This window comes from Entelurus aequoreus, linkage group LG03 (genome assembly GCF_033978785.1).
Source record: "Entelurus aequoreus isolate RoL-2023_Sb linkage group LG03, RoL_Eaeq_v1.1, whole genome shotgun sequence".
Classification (NCBI taxonomy): Eukaryota; Metazoa; Chordata; class Actinopteri; order Syngnathiformes; family Syngnathidae; genus Entelurus; species Entelurus aequoreus.
In genome coordinates this window covers 70,327,018-70,339,385 of record NC_084733.1, presented here as the reverse complement: position 1 = coordinate 70,339,385, position 12,368 = coordinate 70,327,018, and the positions used below count along the sequence as shown (strand labels likewise).

At 39.5% G+C, this 12,368-nt stretch overlaps 1 protein-coding gene across 4 annotated transcripts in view; it reads left to right on the top strand.

Annotated features, from left to right (window-relative positions):
* The first annotated feature begins 347 nt into the window (after nt 1-347).
* Nucleotides 348-12,368, top strand: part of LOC133646801 (uncharacterized) — a 123,198-nt gene continuing 111,177 nt past the window's right edge. For 2 of the 4 annotated variants that reach the window (XM_062042583.1, XM_062042584.1), the window contains exons 1-7: nt 349-1,012; nt 2,089-2,199; nt 2,320-2,434; nt 2,587-3,407; nt 3,576-3,762; nt 3,878-4,126; nt 4,292-4,416. In XM_062042583.1, coding sequence (XP_061898567.1) covers nt 452-1,012; nt 2,089-2,199; nt 2,320-2,434; nt 2,587-3,407; nt 3,576-3,762; nt 3,878-4,126; nt 4,292-4,416 — 2,169 coding nt within the window. In that variant the 5' untranslated portion in view covers nt 349-451. Of the gene's footprint in view, nt 1,013-2,088; nt 2,200-2,319; nt 2,435-2,586; nt 3,408-3,575; nt 3,763-3,877; nt 4,127-4,291; nt 4,851-12,368 lie in introns of those variants that run through there. The other 2 variants (XM_062042585.1, XM_062042582.1) reach the window with 2 other exon arrangements.

Genomic DNA, 12,368 nt, shown 5'->3' with positions numbered 1-12,368 from the left:
GGTTCTTGTCAGGACTCCAGCAGCAGCATTCTGGATGTACTGCAGCTGCTTTACAGCTCGTTTAGAGAGCCCAGTGAGCTCTATTACAGTGACTATGATAAATGATGTCCGCATATTTAAAGTTCCGGGCACTCCATGTGGTCCGGATTGTGTCAGTGTTTGTTGCACTCAAACGATTTATCGAAGCAAAAAAACACTTTTTTCTAATTGAATCAATCAATAAATTGTTGCAGCTCTACAGAGGTCATACGTAATTTATGTTTCATTATGGAATGAGTCATTAAAGGCCTACTGAAAGCCACTACTACCGACCACGCAGTCTGATAGTTTATATATCAATGATGAAATCTTAACATTGCAACACATGCCAATACGGCCGGGTTAACTTATAAAGTGCAATTTTAAAATTCCCGCCACACTTCCGTTCGAAAAACTCATTTGCATATGACGTATGCGCGTGACGTCACAAGAGCTACGGAAGAGGTTGGACCCTATCGGACCCGACATAAAAACCTGTGTTTTCGACAAAATTCCACAGTATTCTGGACATCTGTTGGTGAATCTTTTGCAATTTGTTCAATTTACAATGGAGACTACAAAAAAGAAAGCTGTAAGTGGAAAGCGGTGTGTTGCTGCGGGATGTAGCAACACAAAGACAAACACAACTGGTGTTGCATTGTTTTTATTCCCAAAAGATGGCGGCCAAGCTTTACTATGGAACAAAGAAGTCAAGCGAACACGGTTGGATTGGACCACACACACAAAGTACAGTGTATTATGCAGCGAACATTTCGAACAATCATGTTTCGAAGAGGGTCCCTTGCAAAGGGCAGCGATGGGCATCGCCACCACCCGTCGACTCGTGCTGAAGAAAGGTGCGAAGCCAACTATTTTCAACAGACCACGGCCATGCTTAAGTGCAAGTTCGACAAGTTCAGAGCACCCCACACCCTCCACAAGTGGACAGACTGTGCACATGAGGTCTGCATTTGCCAAAAGGGAAAGGAAGAGGGTAAGAATCTTGATTTCCAGTTTCCATAGTCAGACTACACTGTTCCAATATCCATTTCTTTGTTCTCAATTGTTGATGACTGATGATAACAACCAAACCTAACCCCTCCACACCCCGGATTGTAAATAATGTAAATAATGCAATGTAATTATCTTGCGTGATGACTGTATTATGATGATAGTATATATCTGATAGTATATATCTGTATCATGAATCAATTTAAGTGGACCCCGACTTAAACAAGTTGAAAAACGTATTGGGGTGTTACCATTTAGTGGTCAATTGTACAGAATATATACTTCACTGTGCAACCTACTAATAAAAGTCTCAATCAATCAATCATCCAAAACTCACACATACAGTCATAGACTACTCCAGTGGTTCTCAACCTTTTTTCAGTGATGTACCCCCTGTGAACATTTTTTTAACTCAAGTATCCCCTAATCAGAGCAAAGCATTTTTGTTTGAAAAAAAGAGAAAAAAAGTAAAATACAGCACTATGTCATCAGTTTCTGATTTATTAAATTGTATAACAGTGCAAAATATTGCTCATTTGTAGTGGTCTTTCTTGAACTATTTGGAAAAAAAGAGATACAAATAACAAAAAACTTGTTGAAAATAAACAAGTGATTCAATTATAAATAAAGATTTCTACACATAGAAGTAATCATCAACTTAAAGTGCCCTCTTTGGGGATTGTAATAGAGATCCATCTGGATTCATGAACTTAATTCAAAACATTTATTTTGTTGAAGTATTATTCAATAAATATATTTATAAAGGATTTTTGAATTGTTGATATTTTTAGAATATTTAAAAAAATTCTCACGTACTCCTTGGCATACCTTCAAGTACCCCCAGGGGTACGCGTACCCCCATTTGAGAACCACTGGTCTACTCCATGAACAATGAAATAAATTAACAATAAAATAGTCTACATATAATTATTGCTTCAAGTTCTAGTCAAGTTCTTCTGCAGTATAAAGTATTGTACATTTACTGACATTACTGTCAATAGTGTCAATACTGTCAATAGATTACAATAGACAATAATATAAAGTATTGTACATTTACAGACAATAGATCAGATCATGGCCAGTACGACTACGGCATCAGTGGCGGATGCGGTGGATGAACCAATGGCAATGGCACTAGATTTGCCTGATGAGGAGGGCGATCAAGATCAGGTTCGACTTGTTTTCCTAATCAATGTTCAAATGGATTACAGTTCAAGCCCAATACAAAAGTATTCATAATTTATGTAAATGAGGTATCCATATTACATGTAGCTGTTTCCCCATTTCCAGGGAAATACAAGAGAACAAGGATGCCAGACGGACTGGGTACCGATTGGGAGAGCACCAACAGCAATGACCAGTAGCAAGAGCACCCAAACAGGGAAAATACATCATAGATCAAAGGGTATGTCTATTTCGGTGATGAACATGATTCTGCACATCACAGTACACATTGCACAGCTGCCTGTGCAGAGTAGAGTAGACAGATAAATTAGGTGATTCTAGTTTAATTTTAACAGATTATATAAAACAACTTGTGTTTGATTTTATTGCTAGGACACCAGGTGACCCCAGAGATCCTCGAGAGGGTTAGAGCTCGGCTGGCCAGGGTTAGTGAAGTCCCATTGTCAAGTGTAGCAGCTCCATCTGACAGCCCCGAGATGCAGACTAACATAGCAACTCCAGGTGCTCCTGCATTGTTTGATGTAGGACCAGCATCAAGTCCCACTGCGCCTTTTGTTAGTGGTTCTTCCGATGACAGCTATGTGCCAAGTGAGTCATCAACATCGGATCCGTGTCAATCTGACGGGTCGCCAGATCGCCCACGTACTCACCAGATGCGTGAAGAGGGCTGCCACAAGGAACCGAAGTACATCATCTTTGAGTCGTGCCTCCAGAGTCTCGTCAAGTGGTGTCACTGTCCAGTCTGTGGCAGCCAGGACATAAGCCCTTCTTGGGATTCAAACGGTACACAGCTGACCATGACTCTTCAATGTGCATCATGTGACCAGAGGAGTAGTTGGAGCAGCCAGCCAAACATTGGCCCTTATGCCGCGGGCAACATCCTGCTATCTGCTGGCATCCTCTTCGCTGGCGCATCTTCTGGCAAGGTGTTGCAAGTGCTGAACAGCATCGGAGTGGTCACGTATGTGAAGAGGACATTTTTCAACCACCAGGAGCTCATCCTGCAGCCAGCCATCAAAAAGGTGTGGGAGGAACAGCAATGGACGCACCTCACCATGCTGCAGGTGGAAGGCCGACCCCTCGTCCTTGGTGGTGATGGGCGAGCAGACAGTCCGGGACACAGTGCCAAGTTTGGTACCTACACCACAATGGAGCTTGTGGCCAATGTGGTTCTCGACCTTCAGGTTGTACAGGTACGACCATATAATCTCACTAAAACACTAGTAACATAATAAGCAGAGAAGGGATTTTCCAGAATTATCCTAGTAAATTTGTCTAATAACATTAACCATTTCAATGTATACTAAGCCCCTTTTTCATTTTTTTCTTTGCTCATTCATTTTCTGTTATATATATTTCAGAGCAACGAATGTCTTGGCAGCTACCATATGGAGATGGAAGGACTGAAGAGGATGGTGGAGCTGTTGATCAGCTGGGACCTGGATGTCGGGGTGCTGGTGACAGACCGACACAGACAGATCGCTAAATGGATTCGCGAAAACATGCCCAATACACGGCACTGCTATGACATCTGGCATGTTGCAAAATGTTAGTTGGATTATTTGTATGCATGACAAGTTGTGAAGTAGTGTGTACATATTAGTGATCAGATGAATGCCATATTGTGTTTAATCCACAAATTTCTGCTTTTTTCTGTTTGTAGCCATCGGAAAGAAACTGAAGGCCATCTACAAGCATAAGGACTGTGAAGACCTGAAGCCCTGGGTGCAAAGTATAATCAACCACCTCTACTGGGCAGCAGTGTCTACACCGCCTGGAGAGGGGGAACTTCTGGTTGCCAAGTGGAAGTCTGTGGAGCGACACATTCAGAACATCCACAAGGACCATGGCGACCTCTTCCCAATTTGTACTCATGGACAACTGCAACGGCAAAATAAATGCCTCAAACAAAGTGAGTAGGCAAATAAGTTGCCTGAAAGCAGTGAGGGACTAGCAGTATTTTCCTGCACATCTTTTGAAAGTCAAAAAATTCAGATACATTTGTAAGTAAATAACCAGTTTAAGTTGACTGGAACATTTTTGTTGAAACATTGTTCTATTTTAAATTTATGTTTAGGTTCACGCTCAGCAGTGAAACTGGAGGAGGTGGTCAACAACAAGTCCCTGCTGAAAGATATCGCCATGCTGTCAGGTGAACACCAGACTTCCAAGATGGAGGCGTTCCATAGCCTTATCATACAGGTGAGAATTAGGCTGATCGCCTGTAGGTGGCGTCGGTGGTTACCACCTGCCACTAGGACTTTGGTGGCCAGGGAGCAAAATACTAGAGCATACTAAATGTAGCCTTGATACAGTCAGTGTAAGCAAGAGAATGTTAGAGGTCCAACATGGTGGCTAGGCAGTTAGAGGTCCAACATAGTGGCTAGGCATCTTGGTGAGAAAGATTGCAAACAATTCTGGCGTGGTGTTAAAATTAAAAACAAAACAGCTTCATTATTGCAGGAGATCAAGCTTTAATAGCTGACTATAAACAGTTTAATACACAAACATTTGTATTCAACACACATATGCGGTCCTCTCCAAGGTTTCTCATAGTCATTCACCGACGTCCCACTGGGGTGAGTTTTTCCTTGCCCATATGTGGGCTCTGTACCGAGGATGTCGTTGTGGCTTGTGCAGCCCTTTGAGACACTTGTGATTTAGGGCTATATAAATAAACATTGATTGATTGATTGATTGATTGATTGATTTCTTTTATTGATTAAGTACAGTGTCCATGTGGATTGTGTTGCAGTCACTGCACGTCTTGGAACCCCGTGTAGTCCATCGATGGGAATGTTGTCCTAATCTAATGTACTACACAAGCTGGTAGTACCACCCTTATCTCCTTTCCCAGATATCCCCAGCAGAAGCGGACAAACTGTCGATAGGCTGTGTGTCGTCTCCGCCTGCAAGTACAAAATAGTTGTTAGCAAATGATGGCAGCTGTTATTATCCGGACATGGATACACAGTGACTCACTGTTCTCTGAGATGCAAAAGACATTGTCATGCATTCTATTCATTTGTCATTTACTGTTGCAGTAAATTGTATATATTGTTGACATCTACGGTTTTATGTATGTAATACTTCTATGGTATATAATGTCATGTACATTGTAGCACAATACATTTCACAGAATAAGAATAAGATAAGAAAGTGCTCATTCTGACTTATCTTCCAGAGGTTGATAGAATTATTTAAACTTATTAGTGCCTCACTCATTTTGCTGTTGCTGCAGCACGCCATATTGCTGTTCGTAGGCGTAATACGCTGTCTGCAGCACCCATTCATCCAGACACACAGATGGAAAGCCAGGGTGGTCTATGATGCACGTCTCCACCCTCTCCTCCTCCATCGTTCTGGCCACTGCATCTAGCTCACGACAGCAGACACACTCAGCCACTGTCTCCATGTTCACACAGTTGTGACATGTACACTTGGAAATAGAAATATTCATAATATTTGTAAATCAATTCTTATTATGGACACCTGCAATCTGCAAACATTTGGAATAATTAATATTATCATTGTCTTGTTGTGGATCTTATTAATCTACATGCATATTTTTAGTATTGCCGGTATATGGAGCTGTGGCCCATAGAAATAATGGGTAATTAATTTGGTTTGACATTGTGTCAATGATAGATACTTAGTCTATAGAAAGGCCTGGGGTGTAATTTGTAACACTAACAGTAACAGTGCAAGACTAGGCCACAAGCTAAAACTAGTCTATAAATAAATAACAATTTACCATTCTGTATTCTGAAGGCGATCTATGTCGTGTGCTACTCCAGCATTGTGTCAATGATAGATACTTGGTCTATAGATAGGCCTGGGGTGTAAGTTGTAACACTAACAGTAACAGTGCAAGACTAGGCCACAAGCTAAAACTAGTCTATAAATAAATAACATTTTACCATTCTGTATTCTGAAGGCGATCTATGTCGTGTGCTACTCCAGCATTGTGTCAATGATAGATACTTGGTCTATAGATAGGCTTGGGGTGTAAGTTGTAACACTAACAGTAACAGTGCAAGACTAGGCCACAAGCTAAAACTAGTCTATAAATAAATAGCATCTTACCATTCTGTATTCTGAAGGCGATCTATGTCGTGTGCTCCTCCAGCATCAATAGTAGCAGCGTCCTCCTGACAGTCTTCGTCAGCTTCGGGTTCAAAGCGGTATCGCTCTATCCCTCTCACAGCTTCTGAATCGCTTCCAATCCCCACTAGTTCTTCACTTGCACTTTCCTCATCCAAAAATCTTTCATCCTCGCTCAAATTAATGGGGAAATCGTCGCTATCTCGGTCGAAATCGCTCTCTCTTCTGGCGGCCATCATTGAAAACAATAGGAAAGACTCAGCAGCCCCAGCTCTTGTGATGTCACGCTACTTCCGGTAGGGGCAAGGCTTTTTTTTATCAGAGACCAAAAGTTGCAAACTTTATCGACTTTGTTCTATACTAAATCCTTTCAGCAAAAATATGGCGATATCGCAAAATGATCAAGTATGACACAGAATGGATCTGCTATTCCCGTTTAAATAAAAACATTTTCATTTCAGTAGGCCTTTAATATTTGACTACATGTCCTTGATCAAAATTATCCATCCTTGTTATAGTGGTTGTCGTCAAGTGTCCTGAATGATCCAAGCTGACTTTGCGGAAGTTATAAATATATTTATGCGGGGCTCGGTTGGTAGAGCGGCCGTGCCAGCAACCTGAGGGTTCCTGGTTCAATCCCCGTCTTCCTAGTCACCTCTGTTGTGTCCTTGAGCAAGACACTTCACCCTTGCTCCTGATGGGTCATGGTTAGGGCCTTGCATGCCTGCTCCCGCCATCACTGGCTTTGAATACTCTTGTGTGTGAATGGATAAATGCGGAAATAGTGTCTCAGCGCTTTGAGTACCTTGAAGGTAGAAAGCGCTATACAAGTATAACCCATTTACCATTTCCGGTCCAGCAAATGTAAAAATGTGTGTTAACTTTGTTAGTGAGTGTTAACTTGCTTAATTGAATTTCCATAGATGTGTCACGGTGTTGACAGACTTGAGCAGACTTGGTGCAGAATTTACGCATTCATTAAAGTTTCCCTGGTCGTCCGCACTGAAGTGTCCTCGTTTCCTGTGCAACTTCTGTGAAACACTATAATTCCCATTGTCCCTGGCTGTTGTTAACATGTTTCTGTCATGGCACCCTACACCGGTGACCAGGGTGTGGAGCTGCTCTGCCTGCTGGCTTTGCAAAGCAGTAACATAAAAGTACCATACCATACAATAAATGCCACAAGAGACGCACTGAAATACTTGCGGCTGGCTCTTTGGAGCAAAGTGTTGCACCCAGTTACCGACTGGGCACATAAACTGTGTCAGAGGTGGATCGTGGAAAATATTGTATTCATATATTGGCCTCGTTTTGATTTTATAACATGCTGTGGTGGCAAAAATCAGATCAGTGTCACACATAATGCGGGTCGATATGAAAAATACATGTCTAGCTGTGTTTTGTGGGACACCAGTGGCCGGAAGTAAAATTCGAGATTTGTGCACACAGACATAGGCCTTATGGACGTCCGCTTTGAATACTCTTGACTTTTTTTTCACCTGCCTATATTTGAGTCTTGAAAGTTACAATCAAGATACGGGAGAGTCTCTCTGACTGTTCTGAACTCCTAGTTCCATGACAGGGCCGTACTGAGCAGATTCATGGTAATATTTTGCGAACAAGCACACCACGTAGTGACGCTGTTATTAAACCCCAATGTTCCAATCTTCAAATCCAGTTGACTTGAAATTTCTCATGTAGATCCAGTGTTTCCCATAAACTGCCAAGATACCTGTGGCGGTGGGGGCGTGACCATGGGCGTGGTCACCATGACATCATCGAGTAATTTGCTTAATTTACTACAATGTGATTTTCTCTAAAAAGGCTCAAAAAATGTATACTTACTAAGTAATAATAACAGTTTTGTTTTAAACGTCCATCCATCCATCCATCCATTTTACAATATAATTACAACACTTTATGTACATATTTATATACAGATTTGAACAATATGTGAAATATATTTATTAATTGTGGTTCTTACAAAAAATATATCTTATAAAATATAAAAGCTAAAATGTCTCTTAAAGCTCTGCCCCTTTAATTAGTGCATACTAAATAATTTAACTTTAGCCTACTACTACAACCATATTATTTACCAGCAACATAAATTGAAACAGAGGCAGAGGTGTCCTGCCACAGTCAGTAACAAATAAACAGAAAACAGTCGTGGTCAAATACAAATAAGGCAACAAGAGAAGTATCCTACACTTCTCTTTTGTAAAGTAAATCTGAGCAGCATATATGGGCATCTACATCAACTATATGATTTGCCTAAGAAGCTGGAAAGGACACAAAAAAAAAAAGAAAAAAAATATATATATATATTTTTTTTTAATTTGTGGCGGACATAATTCTTTTGTGGCGGGCCACCACAAATAAATGAATGTGTGGGAAACACTGAGATCAATGCACTCTACAAAGCAACCCCTTTAACTATAGGTGGTAAGTTGAATCAACGCAACCATTTGGCGCCCGTCGGGGACTAACAAGCACATGTGTGTACAGATGGAGCGAGATTAGTTGAAAACATGGACGCCATTAAACAAAACGTTGTCGCAGGTGAGCGGGAGGGACTTAACTAATTGCCCCCAACAGGCATTGACCAATTGACTAATTATCATAAAACTTCATTTTATCATACCGTAGGTAATCATGTTGTTTAGCACCTTTGTTGGCTACAACTGAGTTTTCCACTTCATTTTGCTTGAATTGCTTCAAGATGTGTTTAATCAATGACTAATTTCTCACAATCAACATAATTCTCTATATTCAAGTCGCAATTATTCATTAGGCTAATTAACTCAAATACAAGTTAATCTAACTAGCAGGTGCATCAATGTCATTCATCAAATCACTCACATTTTTTTCCCCCTGTCTTACATGCAATATGTACCTACCAGTCATTTCTGTTCAGGAAATTAAAAATGGTCTCCTAATTAGATGTGTTTGCCACACTGCTGTTGTTTACGTATGTCATCAAGCTTTATACGCTCTTCTGCAATGATGAAGAAAGTGAGGTAGATTCAAGAGGTGTTAATGAACGGCTGGGTGAAATCCCCGCCTCCTCTCTACTTTGTTTGAATTATTATGTTCACAATAAGCACCTGTTATTTGCCATGGTAAATAGTTTGATAGTACATGATTTTCAGTTGAAATTGCAGGTCTGAATCTTGTTTTTAGGATAATTAAGTTCTAAACCGGGTTGTCTAAACTTTTTCCCACCAAAAGCCGCATACTGAAAATTCAAAGTATGCAGTGGCCATTTTGATATATTTTATTTTTAAAATAACGCTAAACAAGAACTAGAACACCAAACATACCAAAATACAACGGAGGGTCAGGCCTGACGTTACAGGTCCTGACACCAAGCCCACGTCGCTGTGATTGATCACACTTCCAGTTCAGTTATTCATTTATTTCAGGCAATGACATTAAAAAAAAGTACAAGGTAGACAACACATTAATATTAGTTAAGATAATGCAAATGGTAATGTACTGTATGTAAGCATGATGATCCAGTTTTGCCTAAAAGGAAGTGAGAATAAGATAATTTATTTAATCCCACCCCCAGTTCTCCATTCAGTGATTAATACATTAAACTTCACTGTTACTTTGTTCAAGGAATATAATACAAATGTTGTACCATGGTGGCATTACCTCAGGTAACAATAATTATTACATGACTGTAACAATAATTTGTATCAACAACGTTGGAAGAATGAACAATACCAACAATGCTAATAGACAAAATACCAACAATGGTAATAGACAACATACCAATAATGGTAAGCAAACATTGAGCACATGTTAACACTTTGAGACAGAGTACAACAGGCAGTTGTACTCTATGTTCAAAGACTTACGAAAGTTTGGCCAAGATGGCGGAACCCCATGTCCTCATTTTGCCTCTTCAGAAAAGGCCCTTACTCAACTTGCCAACATTGTAGTTGTTGAAGGCACCAGATTAGCGCACAGCGATACGGCTTCCCAAGCCAAGCTGTGGAGAGGTCAGGCCTAAAGCTTTTACATTGGTGTCAATGCAATCCCACGTAAAAAAAAAAAAAAAAAAAGTCTGTAAAACAAAGCGTGCAGAGTGATCCCAAATTGATTTTTAGGCTTGCTTCCAAATGAATGAACCTTATTATTTGACACTTTGGCATCGTTAAACATGAATATCTGACATTGTAACCACATGTATAGCTCAAAAAAGAGGAAACGCTTAATCGGTCCCCTTTAACTATCAGTTAATCATTTAATAACGATATGTCCATCCAAAGTATAAATACACTCTCCAGGTAAAACTTGTGCAAAGAATAGTAGTTTCTTCCACCAATTAGGTTTACAAGGTGAAACTGATATGACATAAGCTCATATGCAACTCAAGATAGTTCAAGCCTTATTTTGATATACAGACATTTTGATGATTACAGGTTTAAAAAAACTTAATTGAAAATCTCAGAAAATGTGGAGTTTTCAAAAATTTAAACCATGATTGTCAAAATTATAACACATAAAGACATGAAATATTTCATTTTGCATACAATGAGTTTATATCACATTTGAATTTGAATTGTGGACTTAAATGGACTTTTGCAAGATACTCCAATTTTTTGAGTATCGCCTGCATGTGGCTGCCATTTAAATTTAATTTTATACATCAGTATGAAGGGCAGTTTACAGCAGGTTCTTAAAGGGGAATTGATTTTTTTGGGGGGGATTTTTACTATTGTTCACAATCATTATGAAAGACATGACAATAGATGTTTTTTCTTTGTTTTCTTGCATTCTAAATATTAAATAAATCAGATCAAAAGTCCGCTTCCAATGGAACCTATGGGAGCCACGCAATTATGCCTATAAAGTCCTTAAAAAACATTCAAACACCTCCATTGAGGATTTATATACATGATGTAAGTATATATGTCATGTAGTAACAGACACATTTATAATAAAAAATCATATTTACGTATTTTGATCATTTTAAGCATACGTGGCACATTCATTTAAACAAACGCATCACAACGTTTGCCTTTCTTTTCTTCATTACTGATTTCTGCGCACTGCAGACTTCATGAGAGCCGACAAACATAATAAATCATCACCTATTGTACAATGTCTGTTGTCATGTGGATGCTGACTGCTAGGATGTTCATATATTCCCATTTAGATGACGAATGACTCATACTTCTCGCGAAGAAAAGGGGTAAAAGGTCAAGCATCGTTTCGTGTCGTTCTTGCCAGTTTCGGGTACTAAATGGCTGTCAAATTGTCCCAACTTGTAGGAATACCAACTCAGACTTCTTCTGTCCAGGTGAGATGCATCATTTATGATCTACAATAAACTTCCAGGGAGCAAGGAAGCGAGAAAGCAGCAGACCACTTGATTATGTGAACATAAGGACACAGTAGTGATCACGGAGCCACTATAAATAGCTGGTCTGCGTTAGCGCTTATAATAACAATATCTGTAATACTTGATTAATATTTAAATCAGGAAATGTAAATGGAGCATTATTGACGGTTTTTGAATGGTTATTTATTGGATTTTATGGGCGAAATAGAGGAGCTCCCATTGGCTCTGCTGTAAGCGGACTTTTATTTCCGTTTATTTTTTTTATATATTGAGAATACATTATAATAAAATCCATCCGTCATCATGTCTTTCATAATGATTGTGAACCATAGGCAAAATTTCCCCAAAAAGTGCAGTTCCCCCTTTAATTATATTTTTTCAACCAAAAAATATAAAAACACTACTTAGCATATTTTACAAATCATGGCTAAAGAGAAGAGGATTAACAAATAAGTATTTATTATCACAATTAGAAGTTAAACTCCGTCAAATTTTCTGTCTGGCTGGAATGAAATGACTGGTGGTCATGCCTGTCAATCACAGCTGTCTCGTACAAACGTACATGCTAATCGTGAGTACACATTCACAAACGAGATCTTCAAGCGTGGAAGGATTGAGAAATGGATGCTATGTTTGGTATATTGCTGTTGAAGTCAATTGTATGCTTTTCCAAGCACTACATTTGTAACTAAGG